Here is a 27,794-nt window from a genome sequence, read left to right as displayed (position 1 = left end):
TGTTTCAACCCAGCCATAAAACAAAGGTAATTATATTTATTATTCAAAATGTCTGTCATTTTTAGCTTAGAATCATTAATTGATGTCTAATATTTCGTTTAAAAAAACGACTTTAAAAAATGATTAACTCGCATATTTTAAACTTTTAAACAAATTACGTCACATTGAAAAAAATGGTGTCTATAAAAAAGTCAAGGACATCTACCTCAGAACTATCACTTAATTTTTTTTTTTTTTTTTTTTTTTTTTTTTTTTTGGCTACTGTCGCATTTTCTCTGATATGCTAGATGATAAATAATCAATCCGAACAAAGAAACATTGGAAGAAAAAAAAACCTTTAAAAGGGTAAATATATGAAAAAGAACATCTCGACCACTCCTTGATGTCTGCGATTTCTGCATCGCAACCCTTGTTATATTACTATGTTTCGCTCATAAAATTCCCCAAAAATCTGGCTGTGGCCATTCATTAATGGATAAAACAACGAGAAACGTGGGAGAAACACCTAACTTTAGTACCTTTAAAGTGCGTATGACACCAAAAAGCATGTTTATTTCATATTTCACACAGTGTTTTATGCTCCTGAATGAAATGGACAGCTTGAATGTGTGTGGAAGCGATCATTTTATATATTCAATTTTTGAATACCGCACCATGAAAATGAGTGACTTCCGGCTTCAGTCTCTGGTTTTAGACAAATGCGAATGTGATGTCACCTGGGTCAGCATCTCACAATACAGCATTGCTTAATAGCATGCTGATTTTGCGGATTATTTCGCTTATTTTAGCGATTACAAAGTAAACACTACAAACTTTCTTTAAATCAAGGACTATTTACTTTTGTTTGATCATGGACTGACATGTAGAGAAGTTCTCCTCAGACATATCCTCCCATGTTGGCTGCAAAACAACTGCAAGCCGCTCTCTGTTCATGTCTTCGCCATGTAGTAAAGCATTATTTTACGCCATATTCCTGTTGACCATTTGGCAGCTACGCACTCCTTCGACCTTGGCCGGTTTGTCCGCCGGTACTCTCCAGCTGCTCCCCGGTGAGCGCTCCTGCCCGTAGAAATGACAAAAGCCTGACTAAATACAGTGGCATAAAATATTGTTCGGGAGGTGTGACAGTAAAGGTGAAGTTGACAATTTTGACCATTATGGAATAATTTTGCCATGTCGTTCTGAATAAATGCATTTTTATTATTTCATATTTCATATATATATTTAGCACAAGACTGTTATTTGTCATGACCATACCATTTATTTCGCAATTGGGGAAAAATACTTCGATAAATAATGTATCCTGTAAAAATATTGGAGTAGTGAGATTGGAACAATGACATTTTGCGGCTCTCTTCGTCGCATTTTCCTCGTTCTGAATAATTCCCCCTCAGTGGGCTGAATTGATGAAACCATTACCCTGCCGACGTCACCCACCTGTTGGGGACGCTAGAGCCCTATAATGGTAGGCGTGGCTAAACAGCGGATTAAAAGACAAATTTCTCGCCATCTGTGCTTTGCCAAATTGTTGTATATTGTCAAATTGTCTCAAAATATGATTCAAATTCACATAATAACGCTATTTAAGACTTTTTTTTTTTTTTTATCCTGTCGTACGCACTTCAAGTAGGACTTTGTTTCTCTTAGTCGCAAGCAGGCCTTTGCTATCGACCCAACGCTTCAACTAGACACTGTTGTGATCATGGATGGATTTATGGAGATACTTTAGTTTTCCAGTGTTTTCTTATTTTGAATATTTCTCCAAGCTGAATTGTACCTCTTGCTTGCTTTTTAGATGTACTCTTACTTTGAAGATGATAACTATGTTTACATGGTGTTGGAGTTGTGCCATCATGGGGCCATGCACGTCTACATGAAGGAGCGCAAGATGCCATTTTCGGAGGAGGAAGGTCAGAATTTTTTTCTCTTGTTCTATCAGCAAAGCTATTGTTTTGAAAGAGGCAGTCATTGAGTGCTGCTGATTTTGTCAATATTGACTTTGCTGGTGTTTATATTCTAATTCCAGACACTTTAAAAATACCAGTTAAAATGTTAGCGAAAAAAAAAACCAAGTTCGATCTGATAATTGTGATCCTTTTGCGCTCAGCCCAACTGTGAAGGCTGCAGACTACATTCACCGCTACTCTAATTGTTTCTCGTATTCGTATCCGTCCTCAGCGAGAGACTTCATGCGTCAGATAGTTAAAGGAATGATCTACTTGCACACTCACGCCATCGTGCATCGGGATTTGAGTTTGTCCAACCTGCTGCTCACCAACAACATGAAAGTTAAGATCGCTGACTTTGGCCTGGCCACTCGACTCGAGCACCCCGACGAGAAGCACTTCACCATGTGCGGGACTCCCAACTACATCTCCCCTGAGGTGGTCAACCGAGGCGCTCACGGCCTTGCGTCGGACCTCTGGTCGTTGGGCTGCATGTTCTACACCTTCCTCACGGGCCACCCTCCTTTTGACACCGACACGGCCAAGGACACGCTGTTCAGGGTGGTCAACGGCCAGTACAAAATGCCTGGGTACGTTTCCCCCCAGGCCCAGGATCTCATCCAACAGCTGCTGCAGAAAGACCCCGCCCGTCGGCTCAGCCTGTCGGAGGTGTTGGACCATCCTTTTATGACCTGGTCCAAAGAGCTGGGCCGGGGCGACTCCAGCTCCGCCGACAGCGGCATCAATACTTTCTCCACGGGCTGCGCCTTCTCGTCGTCGGGAAGAAATAGCCGTCCGCAGAGGAGGACCGGTCGGGTCGTCGGCCCGATCCTGCCCGACCACGCGGCGGCCGTTCCCGGTCTGACTCATTTTGAGGACGGAGAGCACAGTCGCGAGCGACGTCTGCAGCCGCCGCATCCGCTGCACAGGTTCCGCGACGAAGGGGCGGGAACGGGCGGAGCGCTTTATGAAGGAGGGACCGAGCAGCCCCACCCCGGCTTCTTACGTAGAGCACACTCGTCAGATCGCTGCGGCTCCTCCGGACCGATCCGGGGTCTTTCCAAGCAGGACCGGTGGCACTCTGAAGAATCTCCGACTGGCTACGGAAGACCGCTCTTTCCCTCGGCCTCCGCTCCTCATCCCTTCTCTGAACACGGACGGATACCTTCGCCCCCTGTCAAGCAGCCTGCCAAGTAAATTTCTTGAGGTCTTTTGATTAACTATAGAAGCCCTGTTGATGAATTGGATTCCTTTTTTTTTTCTAGCTCCGCGTACTTGTTGTCCACACAGACGACGCATCCGCCAAACCTTCCATATCGGAATACGGAGGAAGTGAATGACTGGCACAATAATGAAGGTTATTGCTTACTTTTTAATCCTGTGAGGTCACTTAACACATTGACGGCGATAGAATTCCAATCCATTTTGCCTGGGGCTCCTTCGCTGCCAATCCTCCCAGTCAAAATGGATGGGATGTCTAACCCAGTCAATGTGTTTAGTGACCTTCATTGCTAGCCCTCTCACCGAGCCAATTCCAGCGTGGCTAAAACTTTCCCTTTTCTTTTCATATTAGATTTCGCTTTCCCTCAACTCCTCCGGTGACTTTCTCTTTCTTAAGTGGTCTTTTCCCACCGGTGCCTGGCCGGGTGCTGGGGGGTTTCAGAAACGTGTCGTTTTGTAGTATAATGGGAGGTGGGTAATAAGATACTGACATTAAATCATCAGCAGTAATCCGGTTGCGTGCGAGCGAACTAGCTACATTTATGCCCCACGAAGAGCAACGGCTGGCCGCATAGACTAAGCTTGTCTTTCTCGTTGCTTTATTTACCAGCTTTCAATTTAACAAATTTAACGATTGTACATGCAGTCTAAACATTAAGTATATAAAAAAAATCTTGTGAACAATAAGAATTCAAGTATGAACATTTATACCAGCTTGTATGACTTGAACAATGTACATTATAAAAATCAATAGGATGAGTGTGCAAACATGTCATTGTAACACAAATGCCTTACAGCTTGACAGTACACTTCAAACAATTTATTGTTAATGGCTTCTGTGACATAATTACTCAACACAAGTGTTTACTTCAAGGTTTCAGGGTTTTTTTATCGGAGCATTTTTTAATACATCCATGCACACATGCATCCCCCAACATTTAAGATTTTAGGATGGCAGCAATGTAACAGAATAAAGCAAGCACATACAGAAAAATACAGTAGCTGTGGCCATTAAACTGTCACTGTTGGATTATATTTTATGATGAATGCTTTAACATCATAAAAGATATTTTAGCGGACCGTGTGGGTTGATATAGGCACACTCTTGGTGGAGAACAAAAACTCAGTAGACATTTGCTCTTTGTGTAGAGTTGTTGGCAGTTCAATAAAGAGTCTGGACGGCTTCGCCCAAAAGAGCACAAGTCTTATGAGTTTTTGTCTACCACGAAGAGTGTGCCTACATGAACCCACACGTTCCGTATCAAACGTGACATACTAATTGCTAGACGCAGTCCGTGCACAATCCACTCAAAAAGACTGAGTTCAGCCGTTTGAACAAGGTTAGAGTCGCTGTCCGAATCCATCACATTCACTTGTAGCCGCTAGCATTAGCCTGTGGCCTGGCTACCAGTAGAAAGCACTGAAAGCACACGCTCCTGAAATCGTGAGAACCAGGGAGGAAAGCGGGTGAAAGTCCGTCTGGAGGACACCAAGAGTCTACTAGTACTTAATGTCGGGTGAAAGTTTGGTGAAGCTCCCTTAAGCCTGACTTCATCACGTTTGCTTGTAGCGTTAGCCGCTAGCGTTAGCCTACCGGGCTTCTGTTTGTTTGAGTACCTGATAACCACGTGACTCCATACGTAAGCACACTGGTACCTTTCTTAAAGGGGCATGAACGTAGCCGAACAACACAGTCAAAGCAGGATGAAAAGACTATATTTTCTTGTTTTATGGTCAAAATTACGTCGGTTATCGTGAAGAATTTCTGTAACGGTAAATTTTCGGTATACCGCCCAGCTCTAACACGGAACCACTGGGAATGAATGTGAAATAAGGTTTTGTTTTTTGTTTTTTTAAACGACGCATTATTTTTACTGGCCAGGTGGAACATTCTGGTGGCCCTGACTGTTTTAAAAGTACGTCCGGGCCATTTATACTGTGAGCCCCTGCCTTATGTTGGTCTTAACGAAGAGCAGCAGGATTCAGCCATGTTAGTCGAGTTAGGGCATATTCACTATTGTTACTAGAGGGCAGTGAATCGACCCAAATCAAGAAATTTAAATGCAACTTTCAAAACAAACCATGACAACGTCACTCTAAACAAATCCTCGAAGCACCAAAATTATATTCAAAGCTTTTTTCTAATCGAAATACTCGATCTAATAAATTAATCTTTGCAGCATTAAAGTCTATATTGAGGGCAAAACAAACCTAATCTCGTCCGGGCTCACCTTCATAAACTTCGGCACCAAAGAGCAGCAGCTTTAAATACACGCTTTATAGTGGCAGCTCAAGCAAATCCTCTCAAATATAATCTTTTCCTCATCAGGTTCCGGTCGGAGGCCCGTCGACCGGAGCGCTCACTGCAGCGGCGACGCCGGACACGGCTCGTGGACTGAAACGCCCGCGGGCCGGGTCCCTGACCCCCACGGCAGCCTGCGCGGCTTCCTCGCCGCCGGCCCGGATGTCTTCCAAGGAGAGAAGGTACCCGGAGCCCACCTCCGACCTCTTCACGGCTACCCCTGGTCCCAGCCGCCCGCCGTCAAAGACGTCAAGGAGAAGAAGACGTTGAGAGAGCTCGTCCCGCCTCTGTGTACCACTAGACTGAAGCCCATCAGACAGAAGACCAAAAACGCCGTCGTAAGCACTTTCTGACTTCGTGACGTCGTTTTTGATAAGTTCACTTTACTGAAGGAAACGTGTCCTCCCGACAGGTGAGCATCTTGGACACGGGGGAGGTGTGCATGGAGTTCTTAAAATGCCAAAATGGACAGGAGAGGGTGACGGAGGTCCTTCGGATATCTCCTGATGGTTCAGTGGTGAGTTAATTAAAAACGCTGTGTTTTTTGTCGTTAGACGAAAATAATTATTAGTCTCAGACACGTCTTAGTCATTTCTAAATGTGTTTATTTGTTGAATACCCAAAACATTATTGTCGAGAAAAAGATTTTGGTGTAAAAGAACAATGAAGGTTTCTACTAGCGCTGAACAATATTGGAGAAAACTGACATTGCGACTTTTTGGGGGACTTTTGGCAGTTTTTGTGATACTAAAACCAGAAGAATTTGGACTGATACTTTGGTTGACTCACCATGACCACATTGTATTCATATTAGGGCTGCAGCTATCAATTATTTTAGTAGTCGATTAATCGATGAACTAGTTAGTTCGAATAATCGAGTAATCGGATAAGGAACATGAAAAATTAAAATACCTGAGTTCATCCTCAAACGGTATAAAAAAATAAATAAACGAGGATCTAAAAACAACAAAAGAACAATTGGCTAATTTACATAGCAAAAGTCCGCTAGCTTAAATGCTATAAAATGCTAACTTTTTTTTTTTTTACCATGCTCTTAATAAATGGTTCAAACACATATGCCCACAAAAAAAAGCTACAGATACCTATAAATTAAATTATGAATGCATTCAAAACAAACAAAAAAAAATACCTCAAACAAAAACTTTGCTTATGTTGGTTTTAACAGGGAGCAGCTGGATTCAGGCATGTGAAATGAGGCAGACAAGAGGGCATTGTAACCAGCCAAATCAATAAAACTAAATTCAAACACTTTCAAAACAAAACCATTACAATCCCACTTCAATTAAACGAAAACTCGAAGCAGCAAAATTTAATTCGAATCTTTTTTTTTCTAATCGAATACTCGAGTTAATCGATTAATCGTTGCAGCACTAATTCATATAATAGCGTTTATTCAATGCTAAGGGAATTAATTTGTGAATGATGAAGATTGCTGTATACAGTGTATCACAAAAGTGAGTACACCCCTCGCATTTCTGCAGATATTTGTTTTCATGGGAAAACACTGACAAAATGACACTTTGACACAATGAAAACTAGTCTTTGTGCAACTAATATAATAGTTAATTTTATTTTCCCCTCAAAATAACTCAAAATATAGCCGTTAATATCTAAACCCCTGGCAACAAAAGTGAGTACACCCCTTTGGAAAAAAAAAAGTACATCCCTAAATATCCAAATTGAGTACTGCTCGCATTTTCCCTCCAAAATGTCATGTGACTCGTTACAGGAGTGCTGTCAGCATTGCTGCAGAGATTGAAGAGGTGGGGGGTCAGCCTGTTAGTGAGTCTTGGCAGCTAGGTTTACCACATGAGCAAAATATTCTATTTGTGGTCAGAGTCCATCTGTGTCACCTACTGAATTAACATTATTTGCAGCATTATCTATAGTCACTGGTATGAATTGATTTGGCCAGCTTAACTTCCATTCATTCACGGCGGTTTTTAATTCATCAATGTAGTGTATGGACTACGTGTCCCATGATCACTCTGGGCTCATGCAGCCAATGGCATGGGATCTAACATAGCCCATCTAGAATGCCATACGATGATATCTAATGTGTGCGCGAGTGTTGTCGGAGCATTAAAAAAGTTAACAAACGCCACAGAAGTCACGTCTGCTCATTACTGCACAACACCAGCATATGACAATCAAAAACAGGACGAGTCTGAAGTACAGCACTTAATTTGACACTTATTGTACAGCGGATCTGTACAACGTTGAAGCCGCCTCCTTAAGCTTTTGTCTTTCCTCGCTAGCAACGATCCTCGCGTGCCATAAACAAAAGCAGCTCCCGTCCAGTTTGGGGTAAGGGGGGCTGCTAGCGGGGAGGAGCTTTCTTTTTTTCAAGGCATAGTGGACAGCTTGGCCTGCGCGCCGGACAAAAAAAAAAAAGTTCGGAAAATACATTTTGGGAGCTTTTCATTTGGATTGAATGTTTTTGCGTATTGAATCGAAGAGGGCGTATCGAACGGTTCAATATAAAACAGACTATTGTTGCATCCTTAACAAATACCTACCTACAAAAACTGACATACTGTCCCTCTATGTTTATTATGTGCACTTAACACTCAAAAACAAAGTATTGTAATAAAATTCTTGGAGTGCAGTGAGGTACCTAACATCCTGAAGTTAGCAGCGCAATCCAGCTAAAATATTAGCCTCCATTTACATAAAAAATGTGGATATTGTTCAAATATTAAAATGGTAACTGACCATTGGCTGCATGTAATTTTATGTCTTAACATGACATACAACTTAAAATTGAATATCAGCGAGCTGTTGCGAGCCTTGGGGGTGGGGGGGTGGGTGGGGGGGGGGCTCTTTTATAAGTTTTTGTTTGTTTTGGTTTTTTTGCGGCCACTTTCAACGTAAATGCCTGTGCAAACCATAAAATTGTCAGGGGAAAAAATCCTATTTAGTGTCACTTTAAATTTCACTTGTTGTGTTGACAGCTGTAGAAACCCCAGTGTTAGTGCGTTGCTCAATGAAACCTCGGCTATCTCGCAGGTGACAATCGAGCAGCCCGGCAGAGGTAAAAGCTTTGCGGTGCTGGACCGCCCGACGTCTCCAACGGAAAATACTCTCATTTGCAGCTACGGGAATCTTCCGGGTGAGAAGTCACGTTCGTCGTACAGCAATTAAATACTGTATGATCCTTCCCTGACTGCCCCTGCTAGTTTTGACTTTGCCTTTTCCATCTGTTAGAAAAATACTGGAAAAAATACCAGTACGCCGCCAAGTTTGTGCAGCTGGTCAAGTCAAAGACACCCAAAGTGAGCATTTACACCTCGTATGGAAAGGTCATGTTGATGGAGAACTCCCCCGACGCCGACCTGGAGGTCTGCTTTTATGACGGTGAGGCTCCGGCGCGCTCTCCGTTCACGGGCGACGTCGCTTAACTAATTTCTCCCGCGGCGCAGGCACAAAGAGTCACAAAACGTCGGAGTTGCTCCGCGTGGTAGAGAAGAACGGCAGGTCGCACACGGTGAAGGACGAGGCGGGCCTGATCGGCTTGAGCGCCGAGTGCAGCGTCTACGCCCGGCTGTCGAACGAGGGCCACGTCTCGTGTCTGATGCTGGAGGCCACCATCAAGCAGGTGGAGGGGCTGCGCAACACCGGGAATGAGAAAGTGACTTTATTCCCCATCACCTGCGGAAGGTACTGTATGTCACGTCGCTTAAAGGGACTTTGTTTCTGGCTCATCCGTGTCTCCTTTTTGACAAGTCAATCAAACGGGGGTCGTTGTGACCATTTTGACTCTTTCGTGAGTCTCTTTCCATCAACACCTCCTAGAAAAGTTCTTTTGTTGTACTAAGAACATCATTTTTTTAAATACATATATATATATATATATATATATATATATATATATTGTTTGAGGCTAGGCTCAGGCGCTAGTTGAGTCCAAGATTGAAGTAAAGCTCAACAATGGTGGCGTTATATCATAGACTTCATCATGTATTGACATGACACATACCCCATTCACTGCGTCACACCTTCCCGAGGTGGGCTGCCCAACACTCCGCTTCATTTATTAGCAGTCGGTCACATGCAGCGATCTAATGCCGGATTTAGGTTGAAAAAGTATGACATCTGTACTGCATACAAACAGGGAGAATGGTCTCAGAAGTGATTTGTTCGAGGAGACAAGGTAATTTTCGTACCATGCATGCATTTTGAAATGTGAAAAAAATCAATGGGACAAATTAGCCGCTACAGCATTGGCATTATACTTTGTAATATTTATGTAAAATAAATGCGACCTGCAATTTTTTTTTTTTTTTTTTTTTTTTTTTTTTTTTTTTTGCTTTGTTCCAAGAATCGGGACTGTTTTACATCCATATCTATAAACCCTACCCACGTGACGTCACAACTCCGCTCTCCTGAATGGTACCGCCCAATTGTCCGTCAAAGCATAGTGTTAACCTGTTACGGCTACGTACATTCCTCCTATTTACGGCGTGTTTTTCTGCTCCTTAACATTAATAATCAAAATGGTGAAGGCGTGTGTGGCTGTTGGTTGCACTAACAGAGAAGATGGAAGGAGAGACTTGAAGTTTTACCGTATTCCGAGGGATCCAAAGAGGAGAGCGAAATGGACGGCTGCAATTCGACGTGAAAACTGGGCACCAAAAAATCACCACAGACTATGTAGTAGTCATAACTCACCTTTCCAAGCACAAGATAGATTCCTGCCGAATTTTCGTGGACGAGGACCTGTTTCACCCAACCAGCAACGAAGTATTTATAAGCCTCCAAGCTCTTGAAGTTTTTCAAATTTTCGTGAGAATAGGCTGATTTTGTGTGGACAAGATAATTGTAAATATCAGCGTAGCAGATGTCAGGCAGACAGGGCGAAGACAGTGGGTCGAAAAACATCGATTTGGGCATCAAATATGGATCTGGCGACTGTATAGAACGAAGCTTTTCCACATAACGCCTTTTATGCAACACATCCAGTGAGTTTACGGCATCAGAAAGCACCGGGTCTTCCATGAAATGCATTTTAAATTCCTCGATCAATTGAAACCAATGCTAATACAGAGACAAAATGACGGACAAGTGGGCGGAACCATACAGCGAGCACGTGGTTTTGTGACGTCGGTGGGTAGGGTCTATAGACCCTACTCACCTACGTCACAAAATGGGCGTGTCGCTGTTTCCGGCCGCCATATTGTACCTCTTTTTCAGACCTATTCTCATTGTTTTCAATTAGTCGAGCAAGTTATAGAGCAATTCATGGAAGCCCCGGTGTTATCTGACGCTGTAAACTCATTGGATCCGTTGCATAAAAGGCGTTACGTGGAAAAGCTTCAGTTTATCCATTCGCCAGATCCGTATTTGATGCCTAAATCGATGTTTTTCGACCCACTGGCTTCGCCTGACATCTGATATCCTGATATTTACAACTATCTTGTCCACACAAAATCAGCCTATTCTCACGAAAGTTTGAAAAACTTTAAGAGCTTGGAGGCTTATAAATGCTACGTTGCTGGTTGGGTGAAACACGTCCTCGTACACGAAAATTCGGCAGGAATCTTGTGCTCGGAAGGTGAGTTACGAAATTTTCAATTCAAAATCTTTTGTTCTTGCTAACATCCACTGTCAAGTCTAATGTATTTCATGTCATTTGTCAATGGAGCTAGGGCTTTTAATGTTTATATGGTTTAGCGATAGCACTCACTACATACATACGTGTATGTTGTCGGCGATTAGCCTAGCAATGATCTTAATTGTGGTTGTCAGCCCAAAACCCTCTAAATATATATTAAATGCATCTTACCAGATATAAAATGACTACTACATAATCTGTGGTAGTCGTTTGGAGCCCAGTTTTCTCGTCGAATTGCAGCAGTCAATCGCGGTCTCCTCTTCGGGGTCTCTCGGAATACGGTAAAAATTCAAGTCTCTCCGTCTATCTTCTCTTTTTTTGCAACCGACCGCCACACACGACTTCACCATTTTGATTGTTTAATGTTAACGAGCAGAAAAACACGCCATATTAGGAGGAATTTACGAAGCGCTAATGCATTAACATGACTAGTATCCGGACAACATGGCACGGGGGCGTGGCTGTGACGTCACGTGAGTAGGGTCTATAAAGAAGTCAGGGATTTAAGCATTTATTCATAAGAATTTTCAACGGAAAAAGCTCTTTGTTTACATATGGCGGCCGCTAATTTCCTTACTGACTAGCCTCATTGTTCGCAATAGTTGCGTAAAATAAATGCTACCTGCATGTTTTTGTTTTTGCTTTTAACCAAGAATCTGGACTGTTTTACATCCATATCTATAAAGAATTCAGGGATTTAAGAATTTATTCACAAGAATTTTCAACAGAAAAAGCTCTTTGTGTTTCCTCTCGGTCAGATTTGACAGAGATAGTGGGGCAACTAAGTATTTAGTCAACCATTAATTGTGCAAGTTCTCCCACTTGAAAATATTAGAGAGGCCTGTAATTGTCAACATGGGTAAACCTCAACCATGAGAGACAGAATGTGGAAAAAAAACCCAGAAAATCACATTGTTTGATTTTTAAAGAATTTATTTGCAAATCATGTTGGAAAATAAGTATTTGGTCAATACCAAAAGTTCATCTCAATACTTTGATATGTACCCTGTGTTGGCAATAACGGAGGCCAACGTTTTCTTCACAAGCTTTTCACACACTGTTGGTAGTATTTCGGCCTCCATGCAGATATCTAGAGCAGTGATGTTTTGGGGCTGTCGTTGAGCAACACGGACTTTCAACTCCCTCCACAGATTTTCTACGGGGTTGAGATCTGGAGACTGGCTAGGCCACTCCAGGACCTTGAAATGCTTCTTACGAAGCCACTCCTTGTCTGTGTGTTTGGGATCGTTGTCATGCTGAAAGAACCGGCCACGTCTCATCTTCAATGCCCTTGCTGATGGAAGGAGATTTTCACTCAAAAAATCTCTCAATACATGGCCCCATTCATTCTTTCCTTTACACAGATCAGTTGTCCTGGTCCCTTTGCAGGAAAAACAGCCCCAAAGCATGATGTTTTCACCCCCATCCTTCACAGTGGGTATGGTGTTCTTCAGATGCAATTCAGTGTTCTTTCTCCTCCAAACACGAGAACCTGTGTTTCTACTAAAAAGTTCTATTTTGGTTTTATCTGACCATAACACATTCTCCCAGTCCTCTTCTGGCTCATCCAGATACGCTCTAGCGAACCGGAGACGGCCCTGGACGTGTACTTTCTTCAGCAGGGGGACACGTCTGGCAGTGCAGGATTTGAGTCCCTGGCGGCACATTATGTTACTGATAGTAGCCTTTGTTACTATGGTCCCAGCTCTCTGTAGGTCATTCACTTGGTCCCCCCGTGTGGTTCTGGGATTTTAGCTCACAGTTGTTGTTATCATTTTGACGACACGGGGTGAGATTTTGCATGGAGCCCCAGATCGAAGGAGATTATCAGTGGTCTTGTATGTCTTCCGTTTTCTAAAAAAATTTCCCACAGTTGATTTCTTTACACCAAGCGTTTTACCTATTGCATATTCAGTCTTCCCAGCCTGGTGCAGGTCTACAATTTTGTCTCTGGTGTCCTTTGACAGCTTTTTGGTCTTGGCCATAGTGGAGTTTGCAGTGTGACTGACAGGTGTGGACAGGTGTCTTTTATACCGATAATGAGTAGGGGTGTAACGGTACACAAAATTCTCGGTTCGGTATGTACCTCGGTTTTGAGGTCACGGTTCGGTTCATTTTCGGTACAGTAAGAAAACAAAATGCAAAATATAAATGTGCTAGTTGTTTATTACACACTTGTGTGCTTTCAACAATAGGAACAGTAGCCTATACAAAGCTTGAATTCTGCTCAAAAAGTAGTGGGTATTTAAAGATAATAATCTAACAACAATTTGCCTTTCAGACCCCGCGTATTGGTCAGCTTTCTTTCAGAAAGAAAGAAGAAAAAAGAAGTCCAGTGCTAAAGAGAAAAGCAATCCCAATGAAGATTTTAACTTGTATTTTACAAATGAAATGCCTCAATGAATTTTTTTCCCCTAATGAACGGTTTTCAAAAGCTTTATTTTTGGATTTTCTCAAGTTAAAGCGCCACACAGAAATTAATAAATTTAATTGTGTGCAGGATCTGTCTATTATTCTTATTATTTAATTACAGGTGTTTTAGCTCATTTCAATTTATTTTATTTAATTGGGCTATTAGTTATTTTATTATGTGTTTGTATTTTACAAATGTGATGTAGTAGTCATTTATATTGTATATTTTATGTTGTATAGCTTTAGTTCCTATGTGAATATTAGTTCCTACTTTTTTTGTTGTAGTAGGAGGGTTTTGTATTGAACACGGGGCCGTGTTGGTTATTATTATAGCAGAGAAGACAGCAGTAAATCAACAAAGACAAGTCAACTGTGCCCCGATCTACCACTCAAGAGATCTGATTGACTCAAAAAGTAAGTTACGACTGCATATTAGTTTGAAAATCAACCGGATCCACCGTATTTTTACACGCGTGACTTCCGGTCTGCTAGCTAGTAGTATTGACGCAGGAGGGTCAAATAATAAACTCTGCCGTTCTTTTCCCGTGCATCGCGTTGAGCCGCTTCTGGGACGCGTCTAACACACGGCCGCAAAGCGGCTGGTGTGCATTGGCTGATTGACTTTAACGGCAGCGTTTCACTGCGTTTTCGCGGCGGCCACGTTGTCGCGCCGTTAACGTTTCTTACTGTCCTACCGTGTTGGTCCTCATTATAGTAGAGAATACGGAGTAAATATAATCTACACAAAGAAACTGTAAACCGATCGACTCGCAGCCTCAAAAAGTAAGGGTTACATTACGTCAGAAACTCGTTCGGTACGCCTCCGTTCCGAACCGACCACCAAGTACCGAAACTGTTCAATACGAATACGTGTACCGTTACACCCTTAATAATGAGTCAAAACAGGTGCCATTAATACAGATAACGACTGGAGCCTCGTTAGAAGAAGTTAGACCTCTTTGACAGCTAGAAATCATGCTTGTTTGTAGGTGACTCAATTTGGAAATCTTTAAAAATCAAACAATGTGATTTTCTGTTTATTTTTTCCACATTCTGTCTCTCATGGTTGAAGTTTACCCATGTTGACAATTACAGGCCTCTCTAATCTTTTCAAGTAGGAGAACTTGCACAATTGGTGGTTGACTAAATACTTATTTGTCCCACTGTAGGCCACCTATGAATCGGCCCTGCGCCCCGTGTCCCTTCAATACATTATGAAGTCTATGGTTGTATATTTTAGAGTGTTTTTTAAGAGTTGGGAACAACGCGAACACAAGTCAACTGCCGAGCTCAGGGTTCACTAAATCCGGACCTCGATGCCACTTTTCCTGTCGTGTTTTCCACGTCTCTCTCCCCTAACATACCTGAATCAAATGATTGTCATCAGCAGCCTCTCCGGAAGCCTGATGATGATCCTGATTATTTTGATTCAGGTGTGTTGGAGGAGGGACACATGGAAAACACGACAGGAAAAGTGTCACCGAGGTCCGGATTTAGTGAACCCTGGCCTAGCTGATTGGCTGGAATGCATTCAACGTAATGCTTGGATTACGCGGGTGTGCCAATTTTAGGGTGCGCTCATTTGACCACGCAAGCACAAACGCCCTCTGGCTTGACCGCAGTTTTCTTCTACCCTTCGCAATATTTACAGTTGTGGTCAAAAGTTTACATACTTGTGAAGAACATAATGTCATGGCTCTCTAGAGTTTCCAGTTATTACTACAACTCTGATTTTTCTCCGATAGTGATTGGAACAGATACTTCTTTGTCACAAAAAACATTCATGAAGTTTGGTTCTTTTATGACTTTATTATGGGTTAACAGAAAAAGTGTTCAAATCTGCTGGGTCAAAAATATACATACAGTAACACGAATTAGCAATTTTGACTTCTCTGAGGCCATTTAAATAGGGCTTATTGGATGCAAACGCCCACAAACGCTACAATGGGAAAGTCAAAGGAGCTCAGCATGGATCTGAAAAAGCGAATCATTGACTTGAACAAGTCAGGAAAGTCACTTGGAGCCATTTCAAAGCAGCTGCAGGGCCCAAGAGCAACAGTGCAAACAATTGTTTGTAAGTATAAAGTGCATGGCACTGTTTTGTCACTGCCACGATCAGGAAGAAAACTCAAGCTATCACCTGCTGCTGAGAGAAAATTGGTCAGGAGGGTGAAGATTCAACCGAGAATCACCAAAAAGCAGATCTGCCAAGAATTAGAAGCTGCTGGAACATAGGTGTCAGTGTCCACAGTCAAGCGTGTTTTGCATCTCCATGGACTGAGAGGCTGCCATGCAAGAAGGAAGCCCTTGCTCCAAAAGCGGCACCTTAAGGCTCGACTGAAGTTTGCTGCTGATCACATGGACAAAGATAAGACCTTCTGGAGGAAAGTTCTGTGGTCAGACCAAACAAAAATCGAGCTGTTTGGCCACAATGCCCAGCAATATGTTTGGAGGAGAAAAGGTGAGGCCTTTAACCCCAAGTACACCATGCCTACCGTCAAGCACGGTGGTGGTAGTATTATGCTGTGGGGCTGTTTTGCTGCCAATGGAACTGGTGCTTTACAGAGAGTAAATGGGATAATGAAGAAGGAGGATTACCTTCAAATTCTTCAAGATAACCTAAAGTCATTAGCTTGGGTCTTGGGCGCAGTTGGGTGTTCCAACAGGACAATGACCCCAAACACACATCAAAAGTGGTAATGGAATGGTTAATCAGGCTAGATTTAAGGCTTTCGAATGGCCTTCCCAAAGTCCTGACTTAAACCCCATTGAGAACTTGTGGACAATACTGAAGAAACAAGTCCATGTCAGAAAGCCATCAAATTTAACTGAACTGCAACAATTCTGTCAAGAGGAGTGGTCAAAGATTTAACCAGAAGCTTGCCAGAAGCTTGTGGATGGCTACCAAAAGCGCCTAATTGAAGTGAAAATGGCCAAGGGACATGCTGCCAAATATTAGCGCTGCTGTATGTATATTTTTGACCCAGCAGATTTGATCTCTTTTTTATGTTCACCCATAATCTCATAAAAGAACCAAACTTCATGAATGTTTTTTGTTCCAATCACTCTATCAGAGAAAAATCAGAGTTGTAGAAATAACTGTAAACTCAAGAGAGCCATGACATTATGTTCTTCACAAGTGTATGTAAACTTTTGACCATAACTATACATAACAAAAGCTTGTCTTCTAGCGTTAGCCAAGGGAAGCATTTGAGCCAATCTGATCGGGAATCTGTAAATCTTGCTAGCAATGTTGCTGCAAACACTGGCTGTCGGAATATCTTTGGACTATCTGTCAGGCCCAGAAAACATATCCTGCAGCATTTTTATCGTCAATTTCCTCTACCTTCTTGGTTAAAATATCTTAAAAATGGCACTCAATTTTCAAGATTGCCTCTGTACCACGATTGAAATTCCGCTGTTTCATATGCTCCAAATGATGAGGCGAAGTTGAATTTTACCTCTGTGAATACTTTGTGTATGATTATTGGCCACGCCTCCAATCATCAGCCTGATTTGAAGGCCCACAGCACTTGTAAGAATTGCCAGCTCTAAAATAACTTAATGATGGTTGTAAGGTAAAAAATTGGGGATCAAGACATCTTCAGATCTCTTATATTTTACAGGAGCAAAATGCGAATTAAAGCAACACTAGTTAACTTTTCAGTTTTGGTCAATTTTAGCGGCGCCGGTGGACAAAAGCGGTAGTGTTTCGCTTTAAGGAAGACTGATCTTTTTTTCCCTCTACTCGCAACAAATTATTTTCAGGCACAAATGCTAGTACAAGCAAAATGCTCACATTGTGATGCATCTGCATTCTCTTTTAGGAGGCCCGCGCCCCGCAGCTCTCCACAGTTATCATTGCTTCCCTCCCATCCTTGTCGAGTTTCTCCTCCACGGCCTCCGCATATCACTCCCTCAGTGAGTAGCATCCCGGCCTCGTACGACGAATGCGCGTTCATCTCCATTTTTAAACACGTTCGCGCGCACAGATGATCTACGACGAGACCTCCGGGTACACCTCGGCCATCCTGAGTAAATGCTCCTCCGCCTGTCAGGATGTCCTGCGGAACGCCGGCAAGGAAATTTTCATCGAAGGCGTGGCCTACGCCTCGTCGGTAATCGACGCCGTCGGCAAGGGACCGCGTGCCAGAGCCGCTCGTTCTAATGCGCGTATTGTCTCCTCAGATGCCCGCAGGTGGCGGATTTAGTTTGGCGTTCCTGGACGGCAGTCGGCTCCAGCTCACGGACGGGCTCATCCTGTACACCTCTCCCGAGGGAAGCGTCACCAGGTGACGAACGGCACGTCAAGGTGCGCCGCGTCCGATACTGACCTAGTGTCTCCTGCGTGTCGGGTCTAGGTACGAGCAAACCGAGAAGTTTCCCGCGCACATCCTGGAGAAAATGCGCACACTCTCCGCCTTCCTGGCACAGTCGGGCAACACGTCAGATCGTCACCCACAAGCACATTAGCGTCGACTTCTTCACCCTCTTGTAAATATCCTTGTATTTATGTACGTAAGATGGTTTCTGTCTTCAATTTTAATATGTACAGAAGATTATGGAAAATATTTTATTTTTATAAATTACGTTCCCAAAGCTCTGTGATGCTTGATCTCATTTGATGACCACCTATGAACTTTGAAAACTTTTTTTTTCTTTTTTTCCCCTCTTCGTAATGAGATTTGGACTTTTTTTTTTTTTGTTTTGTGACAGGATTAGCTAGTTGAGATTGGACGGATGCCTCAAATTCCTCTTTTTCACAGGCCACATCTGTCCATTAGGACTGCCGCCATTCATCGACAACTATTTTGATAGTTGATAAATCCTTTAGACGTGGTTGACCTAAAAATGGTCCGAAGTAGGCCTAAACGATATATCGTTTGAACATTGTCATCGCGATGTGTGGATGCACAAAGGGTTACGATCGAGTTCCGTTCCTTCGCTGGCAACACATTTCCGCGTAAGTCGGAATTAACCCTTTAAATACCTCTAAATCTGAAAACAACTATCCAAAAAGTCCAAAAGTATTGTATTTGGGTTAATGATGGAGGATACACTGCCCTCTGGTGGCAGCGTTGGGGCTGGCTGGACTCATCTTGTATGACTGAGGAGCAGACTCGTCTGACATGGATAAAGGACAGCTGCGCTCTAGTTTGGCACACGCAAGGCTGTAAGTTGTTTCAGCTAATATGTTTGTGTATGCATTTGTAATGAGGTTTATGTTATAGTATATTACATTGTAGGATGATTCAGCCCTTCTTTAATATTCTTAAGGCCCCAGTAAAAAAAATACAAAAAATGCTGACATATTCACTATGAAGTTGCCAGAATATCAGTTTAAATTAATCATATAACCTGTCATTATTAACTTAAATATGATCATAAATGTCAGTTTCCCCTCATTTCATAGAGTAAGGAAGAGAGCCCCTACAGTGCATCGTTATCCAATCCATTCCACTTGTTCATATATAGAACGCCTACATCACTGAAAATTCAGTCTGCGTTTTCCCTGTGACCTTGTCTGTACAAGTGTTGGGGACACGTGTGTGTGTACCTCTGATGCACACAGAGCAGAGCTTGAATAGATGGACATAAGAAGGTTTTTCAAGAAAGTTGAGTTTTTATCACTGCTGGTAGTAACAGTTAGCTCCAGCTAACAGCAGAAAGTCCCATGTAATTAAATCAAATGCTCAGTGTTTGTAGTGTGCAAGCCAGGTTTTTATTTGTCAATCTCTGCGCATGTCTTACCTTGTTGTTTTTCAGTCCAAAGTTACATCCCAGCTCTAAAATAAGGCTGCTACTTAGCTGCTGCTAGCTAGTTAGTCTGAAATACAATCTGAAGGTCCTGGTTGTTTATAGAGTTTGCACGTTTACCACTATCTATCTGGGGTGACTTGCTTCTGGAGCATCAGCTGTGTTTCCCCACTTTATGCAGAGTTGAGTACAGGAGCTTAGCTAATTCACGTATTATAATCATCAGTGGATAGTCAATAATAACACACTAATAATTAGGACATAATAATTCGTTCATTCGCTGCCATCCCGCCCACTTCAAACGGATTGAACGTCTATGGCCGTCAGTAGCAGCCAATGCCAGGCAATGAGGTAATTTTGGGCCATTTAAGGTCATTTACCAGTTGATTTTTTAGTTACTTCCTGTTGATTTTGGGGTATTTTATGGGTCACTTCCTGTTCATTTTAGTGTTACAGACCTGGGAATCACCCAAATGAATAGGCAGTGACTCAAACTCAACAGCAAGTGACCTGTAAATGCCCTGGAAATCTGACAATGACTGAATGCTCTGGTTTCGATTGAACGAACGTTCCCAGTCTAAATGGATTGGGTGTCGAGCACCGTCAAGGCAGCCTTAGGGTAACTGAGACACTATTATGGTGGAAGATTTTGGTAGCAACTTGTTGGTTCCCTTTTTTTTTTTTATTTTATTTTATTTTATTTTTTTCTTTGAGACATTGACACCTTTTTAAAATGATATCTTGGTTCTTGCAGGAGCATATCAATAACCTTTTGGGATACAAAGTATCACGATTAGGGGTGCAACGGTTCAGTTAGCCCACGGTTCGGTTTGAACCTCGGTTTTGGGATCACGTTAAGGTTTGCCTTTTGCTTTTTTTTTTTTTTTTTTTAAACTGCCTTTATTTTGCTTTTAAGAAAGTTAAATAAACACTTAAAATGTAAACAGTTTCGACTGTTAAAATGTCTCTTAGCTCTTTGGCTAGTGTAGTGACTAACTACTGAAATACACACACAGTAGTAAAAAAGTTAATTGGCAAAGTAACTGGTGTTACCTTACATGTTCCCCCCCCCCCCAATTTTTAAAACAAAAACAAAACAACAAAAACATAGTAACCTCTGCTATGTTTGGAGGTCATTTAATGTTGTGAATCAACCGTTAAAGTTGATAAAATTGCTCCCGTTTTTGCATTAGTTCCCTTTTGTCTACTTTCGACATGTGAAAATTTTTCATCCTTTAAAGATACTCAAATCAAGATTTTGCCGATTTAGGAGTATTTTAGATAAAAAGTTACTTAGTTTCGCTTGGAAGGTTCACTACAACAGAGCCTTTCTGCAAATTTTCTGCTCTAAAATGGCGGCTGGTTACTAATGCTACAGAGTCTGTCATTTCGCATGTAGTTCTATATGCATGAGATATCTAGGCATAGATTGTAGGCTGTCGGCTACAGTCAAGAAATATTGGAGCCACCAAGCCTTGCATCTGTCTCTGACTTTTCTGGCGTCGTTCAACCAACGTCTAAACGCACATTGTCTCGTTGCCGAAAAGGGTGACAAAATCCGAACGGAGGGAAAAAAAACGTAAAGCACGAAAAACGTACACATTTAAAAATCAGTACTCACTCGTACGTATTACGCCAAGACCATGCAACTTGACAGGTATGAATTATAGTGGACCGTCACTGTTCGGTAGTAGCACTCTGTAGCACGGGACGTCCAACTATCAGTGGTCACGGCCAAATGATGTGCTTTAGCGAAGTCATCTTCGATGGCTTTGCGTGCCATTTCATAAATGTCGGGAAATACGTTGTTGGAGAAATATGTCCGCGAGGGAACAATGTAACGCGGGTCAAGCGTTGCAAATAAATTAACGAAGCCCGCCGTGTGTTTTCACTGGTGTCCTCTTCGGGGTAGTCCTGCTCTGAGAAAGTGATATCCGTGGGCGATGCCGGCTGAGGTGCTGGAGTCATGTTATAAGTGTTGCCATTAGCATAGGGAACAAGCGCTGAGCAATGCTTGCAAATTGTTTTATTTTTTCAATATTTTCTCGCCCTCCGCATTGTAGTCCACGGGGAAACCGAAACGTTGCCACACCGCAGATTTAAAAGAGGCCGGTGCTTCCTCAAAATTCTGTCTCTCCACTCCTCCGCTTGCCATAGCGTTTTGTTTTCTTTCTTGTTTCACTTTCACTTCGCTCGTAAGCGAGACAGGGCGTTTCTCTGCTTCTATAACACAGGTGCTTGACAGCGAATTTCTCCACAGCTGTGCTTCACGTCACACACAGGCACACAGAGCTCGACATATTCATTCCACAAGCGTTCGGAATAAATTAATTGCAAAACCGAAAAAGCGCGGTTCATAAAGGCGTATTGAACCATACAGGGCGAACCGTACGGTTTGGCTTTGAACCGCAAACCGTTGCACTGCTAATCGCGTTATATATATCACCATTTCGATATTTTGTCACACCTCTACTAATAATAGTCCCTCCACCACTAGAGGTGTGGAGGTTTTGCCTGGAAAGGAGGGGAATGAAGCTTAGCTGTAGCAAGACTGAGTATCTGTGTGTAAATGAGAGGGACTCAAGTGGAAGAGTGAGGCTACAGGGAGAAAAGACCAACAACGTGCAGGAGTTGAAGTATTTAGTCTCAACAGTCCAGAGTAGAGCTGGGAATCTTTGGGCACCTAACGATTCGATTACGATTCAGAGGCTCCGATTCGATTATAAAACGATTATTGATGCACCCCCCCCCCTTTTTTTTTTTTTAATTTTTATTATTATTTTTTTTTTAATGTTTTGTACATTAGTTCCAAAATTGGTTTAGCCTGAGAGTATTTTTGAACAAACTACTATTTCAGTATCAAGTTAACATATAGCAGTAAAAAAATATACAAAAATAACAGTAAACAAAAACCTCCAGTCCCCATTCTGTATCAGCAGCTTTAAACTACATTCAATTAATTTAATGTTGTGAATCAACCGTTAAAGTTGTTAAAATTGCTCCCGTTATTCCATAATTTCCCTTTTGTCTACTTTAGACATGTGAAAGTTTTAAAACTATTTTAAAAATAGATTCAAGTCAATATTTTACCGATTTAGGAGTATTTTAGATAAAAAGTTAATTAGGTTTACTTGGAAGGTTAGCTACAACAGCCTTGCAGGGAAGTGTACTGCTTTAAGATGGCGGCCGTTTACTAACGCCCGCATCAAGCTTTTTGTAGGTGTGCTGCTAACGCTACCGAATCTATATTGCATCTTGTCCTATATAAATGATATCTACCGTAACATTATGTGGATGTACATTGTAGCAGCTTTTCGGCAGCAGTCAGGTATGTTGTTGTGTTTTTTTTAAATTTCGTGGCATGAGTTGAGCATTGGCATTACCCGAGGGGCCGGGTAATGAGAAGCATGATGTTTAGCTACTCTTGCTCCGTTCCTTATTGTCCCGAAGACCGCGCGGCGCGCTGAGTGTGTTGTACTTCCGCTTTACTTGGCATATTTCAATAATTGGAATTTGGATGTTTGTGAATCGTTCTCGAATAATCTAAGAATCGGAAATTTTGCACACCTCTAGTCCAGAGTAATGGATAGTGTGGAAAAGGGAACGAATGTACTTACGAATGTAAGTGAACGAAGCGTACAAACACAAAACTTCACAAACAGCTAACAAAGACCGATAGTTTATATAATATATACATTTAATCAGAGGCTAATGCCATGACTTTCACTCACAACAGAGTAATTGTTTGTTCCCAAATATTTTTACATATCACACTTATTACATAACTTATTAAACACATTAAATAGTCATGAAAATAAAGAAAACGCCCTAATGGGAAGGAGGGGGGGGGAGTTAATACCGACTGCTAGCTAGGTCACAGGGAAAACACTGGGTTTTCAGCGATGTGGGTGTTCGCTATATGCAAAAGTGGAATGGATTGGATAGCGACGCACTGAAGGGGCTCTCCACCTTACTCTTTGAAGTATGTATGATCATATTTAAGTTAATAATGAGAGGTTATATGATTATTGATTTAAATTAATATTTTGGCATCTTCATGGTGAATATGTCAGCATTTTTTGTATTTTTTTTATTTATTTATTTTTTTTAGGAAAATATATTTGAGGGGGGCTGAAGCCCCCGTAAAACACCCCTAACGACGCCAATGGGCCAGAATGAGATGGTTCGGGCATGTTCACAAGAGAGATAGTGAGTACACAGGTAGTCCCTGGGTTATGGCGTAGTTGATATACGCAATTTCAACTCTACGACACTCGTCTGCCATTTTGTTTCTAGTCGGGGGTTTTTTTGTCGAATAAACGGTACCTTATTTTACCTCACACTCACTGTATCTTATTTTTTTACTTTATGACGTGTTCTGTCCTCACTAAATGTGAACTTGTTCAGCTTTACAGACATCAAACAAGGCAATTGTGCCTTTTGAAGCGTTTCACCTCCTTCACGTTTGACAATTTGTAAAGCTGTAACACCTATATGTACACTTACGACACGCATTTTAACAATAAAACACTTTACACAAAATAATTGGTGTTAAAACGTCCATCGAGTCTGATCAATATGTAAATTCGGTAGATGAAATTAGCCTAACAAAAGTCTACTAGCTTAAATGCGACAAATGCTAATATATTTACAATTCTCATTGCAAGTTGCTTACACGTAACGCCACAAACTGTAGCTGTAAATGTAATTACAAATGCTACATAAACATATTAGCTGAAACAACTTACAGACTTATGTGGGCCTAACCAGAGTGCAGCTGTCCTTTATCCATGTCAGACAAGTCTGCTCCTCAATCATAAGGCGACAGTCCAGCCAGACCCAACGCTGCCACCGGAGGGCTGTGTATCCTCCATCATTAAACAAAATACAATACTTTTGGACTTTTTGGATAGCGTTAATTCCAACTTACGCGGCAATTTGGTTTACGCCACCAGCGTAGGAATGGAACCCGTTTGTAACCTGGGGACTTACCTGTATTTGCTAAAGGATGCTGAATTTCCATATGCCCGGCAAGAGATCTAGAGGATGACCAAAGAGGAGGTTTATGGACGTAGTTAGAAGACATGAAGGTGGTTGGTGTGAGAGCAGAGGATGCAGAGGACAGTGTTAGATGGAGAAAATTGATATATTGCGGAAAACACTCGAAGTTCCGCTCCGAGACCCTCAGTTTGGCCGAATTTCAAAATTGCCCTATATCATCATTGGAAAGCTTAAAATCTCAATTTTCTGGGGGAAGAAAAATTTTGAACAGGAGGGCTTTTTTTTTTGTTTTGTTTTTTAAAGAGCAGAATTAAAGAAGCCATGATTTTATTGAGATATCGCATACTTACCTCTTTTCAATCCAAAAACTCCATGTAGCATGTATCACCGAGTGTCTAGATACATCTGTAAATTGCCACAGCCAAATTTTGGGGGGATTTTATGGGTGAAACATGGTAATATAACAAGGGTCGCGATGCAGACATCAATGAGTGGTTGAGATTTTCTTTTTCATATACAGTATTTACCCTTTTAAAGGTTTTTTTTTTCTTTGTTTGGATGGATTATTTATCATCTAAAATATTGGGGGAAAATGCAACAGTAACAAAAAAAAAAAATACAATTAAGCGATAGTTATAAGGTAAATATCCGTGATTTATTTACAGACACAATTTTTTCATTGTGACGTAATTTGTTTTAAGTTTAAAATATGCGAGTGAATCATTTAAGTTTTTTTTAACCCTTTATTGCAAAATGTATCACATTTGATACACCTAAAATTTCATGATTTTCAGAGTAATTCAGAATTTTTACATTTCTTTTTGGGGGGGGAGGATGCAAGTCAACACATGCATCTGCAGGTTCCATGAGGGGAAAAAAAACGGGATTTAGCTAGGGTTATAGATATTAGAGCGCTTATTACACATATTCATTTTGACATTTCTTTTTACAAATTTGAAAAAAAAAGGTTTCATTAGGACCTTATTTTTCAAATTTTGGGATTCTCTGATAATTGCTTCATGTTGCAGGTCTTTAAGGGTTAAACTAAATATTAGGCATCAATTAATGATTCTAAGCTTAAAATGACAGACATTTCGAATAATAAATAAATAAATAATAGTTCAGGGCCTTAATGCACCAGGAATCTGCTATGGCAGCATATTGACATATTGTTCTATCAAACACAAGAGTTCTTTTGGCTTAAAATACAGGGGTTTATTTTCAAGAGGGGTGCAAGAGCAGAAACTGCTTTTTCAGCATTGCCTGTGTTTTCCGCCATATATTATATAGTATATACATTATATATACAATATATATATATATTATATTGTATATGTAATACAGTTATAATATAAACTGTGAAATTTTGAGCTTGTACGCTACGTTAACTTACAACCTGTGCATCTCATGGGAGCCAAGCCCCCCTCTGTTCTTAAAACCTAGTGACGGCCCTGGTATACACGCCAACGGTAGTTACCGTAATTTTCGGACTATAAACCGCTACTTTTTTCCCTTCATTTAGAAACCAACAGCTTACAGTCCGGTGTGGCTTATTTGTTGATTTTTTTTGGGGGGGGTTTAATAGGTAACACCTTATTTGACAGTGGTGTCATAAGACCGTCATAATTATGACATGACACTATCATGGGCACTACTCACTGGCATAATTCTCGTCTGGCAAATTATGTCACTAACTCCATTCGTGACACTACACTACCGTTCAAAAGTTTGGGGTCACCCAGACAATTTTGTGTTTTCCATGAAAATTCACACTTTTATTCATCAAATGAGTTGCAAAATATAGTATAGTCAAGACATTGAGAAGGTTTTATCCTTAATTTTGTCCTTCAAACTTTGCTTTCGCCAAAGAATGCTCCACTTGCAGCAATTACAGCATTACAGACCTTTGGCATTCTTTTCAGTTGTTTAGTGTGTCACAAATGTTCTTTTCTTTGATCCAAAGTCCAAACAACTCAAACTTTGATTCATCTGTCCATAACACGTTTTCCCAATCTTCCTCAGTCCAATATCTGTGTACTTTTGCACATATTGTTTCCTTTTATAATCCAGTCTCAGATAAAGCTTTTTCCTTTGCCACGCTGCCCTGAAAACCGGCATCCCGGAGTCGTCTCCTCACTGTCGACATTGACACTGACGTTTTACGGGTACTATTTATTGAAGCTGCTAGATGAGGACCTGCGAGGCATCTATTTCTCAAACTACAGACTTACAGTGGGGCAATAAGTATTTAGTCAACCACCAATTGTGCAAGTTCTCCTACTTGAAAAGATTAGATAGGCCTGTAATTGTCAACATGGGTAAACCTCAACCATGAGAGACAAAATGTGGGGGGAAAAAAACAGAAAATCACATAGTTTAATTTTTAAAGAATTTATTTCCAAATTAGAGCGGAAAATAAGTATTTGGTCATCTACAAACAAGCAAGATTTCTGGCTGTCAATGAGGTCTAACTTCTTCTAACGAGGCTCCTCGTTACATGTATTAATGGCACCTGTTTTAACTCATTATCGGTATAAAAGACACCTGTCCACAATCTCAGTCAGTCACACTTCAAACTCCACTTTGGCCAAGACCAAAGAGCTGTCAAAGGACACCGGAGACAAAATTGTAGACCTGCACCAGGCTGGGAAGACTGAATATGCAATAGGTAAAACGCTTGGTGTAAAGAAATCAACTGTGGGAGCAATTATTAGGAAATGGAAGACATACAAGACCACTGATAATCTCCCTCAATCTGGGGCTCCATGCAAGATCTTACCCCGTGGCGTCAAAATGATAACAAGAACGGTGAGCAAAAATCCCAGAACCACACAGGGGGACCTAGTGAAAGACCTACAGAGAGCTGGGACCACAGTAACAAAGGCTACTATCAGTAACACAATGCGCTGCCAGGAACTCAAATCCTGCACTGCCAGACGTGTCCCCTTGCTGAAGTCAGTACATGTCCAGGCCCGTCTGCAGTTCGCTAGAGAGCATTTGGATGATCCAGAAGAGGACTGGCAGAATGTGTTATGGTCAGATGAAACCAAAATAGAACTGTTTGGTAGAAACACAGGTTCTCCTGTTTGGAGGAGAAAGAATACTGAATTGCATCCAAAGAACACCATACCCACTGTGAAGCATGGGGGTGGAAACATCATGCTTTGGGGCTGTTTTTCTGCAAAGGGACAAGGACGACTGATCTGTGTAAAGGAAAGAATGAATGGGGCCATGTATCAAGAGATTATGAGTGAAAATCAGCAAGGGCATTGAAGATGAGACGTGGTTGGGTCTTTCAGCATGGCAATGATCCCCAACACACAGCCAGGGCAATAAAGGAGTGGCTTCGTAAGAAGCATTTCAAGGTCCTGGAGTGGCCTATCCAGTTTCCAGATTTCAACCCCATAGAAAATCTGTGGAGAGAGTTGAAAGTCCGTGTTGCCCAATGACAGCCCCAAAACAACATTGCTCTAGAGGAGATCTGCATGGAGGAATGGGCCAAAATACCAACAACAGTGTG

The 27,794-nt window shown here is 41.6% G+C and overlaps 1 protein-coding gene across 1 annotated transcript in view; it reads left to right on the top strand.

Moving 5' to 3' along the window:
• plk4 (polo-like kinase 4 (Drosophila)) overlaps window positions 1-18,095 on the top strand; it is a 29,967-nt gene extending 11,872 nt beyond the window's left edge. Inside the window, exons 4-15 of the mRNA XM_057860475.1 lie at window positions 1,796-1,910; window positions 2,179-3,139; window positions 3,212-3,303; window positions 5,497-5,807; window positions 5,882-5,986; window positions 8,500-8,602; window positions 8,698-8,847; window positions 8,913-9,150; window positions 17,344-17,437; window positions 17,509-17,634; window positions 17,705-17,808; window positions 17,878-18,095. Coding sequence (XP_057716458.1) covers window positions 1,796-1,910; window positions 2,179-3,139; window positions 3,212-3,303; window positions 5,497-5,807; window positions 5,882-5,986; window positions 8,500-8,602; window positions 8,698-8,847; window positions 8,913-9,150; window positions 17,344-17,437; window positions 17,509-17,634; window positions 17,705-17,808; window positions 17,878-17,989 — 2,511 coding nt within the window. The 3' untranslated portion in view covers window positions 17,990-18,095. The remainder of the gene's footprint in view (window positions 1-1,795; window positions 1,911-2,178; window positions 3,140-3,211; window positions 3,304-5,496; window positions 5,808-5,881; window positions 5,987-8,499; window positions 8,603-8,697; window positions 8,848-8,912; window positions 9,151-17,343; window positions 17,438-17,508; window positions 17,635-17,704; window positions 17,809-17,877) is intronic.
• Window positions 18,096-27,794: the final 9,699 nt, after the last annotated feature.

This window comes from Corythoichthys intestinalis, chromosome 15 (assembly GCF_030265065.1).
Source record: "Corythoichthys intestinalis isolate RoL2023-P3 chromosome 15, ASM3026506v1, whole genome shotgun sequence".
In the NCBI taxonomy this organism is placed as follows: domain Eukaryota; kingdom Metazoa; phylum Chordata; class Actinopteri; order Syngnathiformes; family Syngnathidae; genus Corythoichthys; species Corythoichthys intestinalis.
Note: the sequence above shows the minus strand (reverse complement) of the source record. Positions and strands in the feature narration are given on the sequence as shown.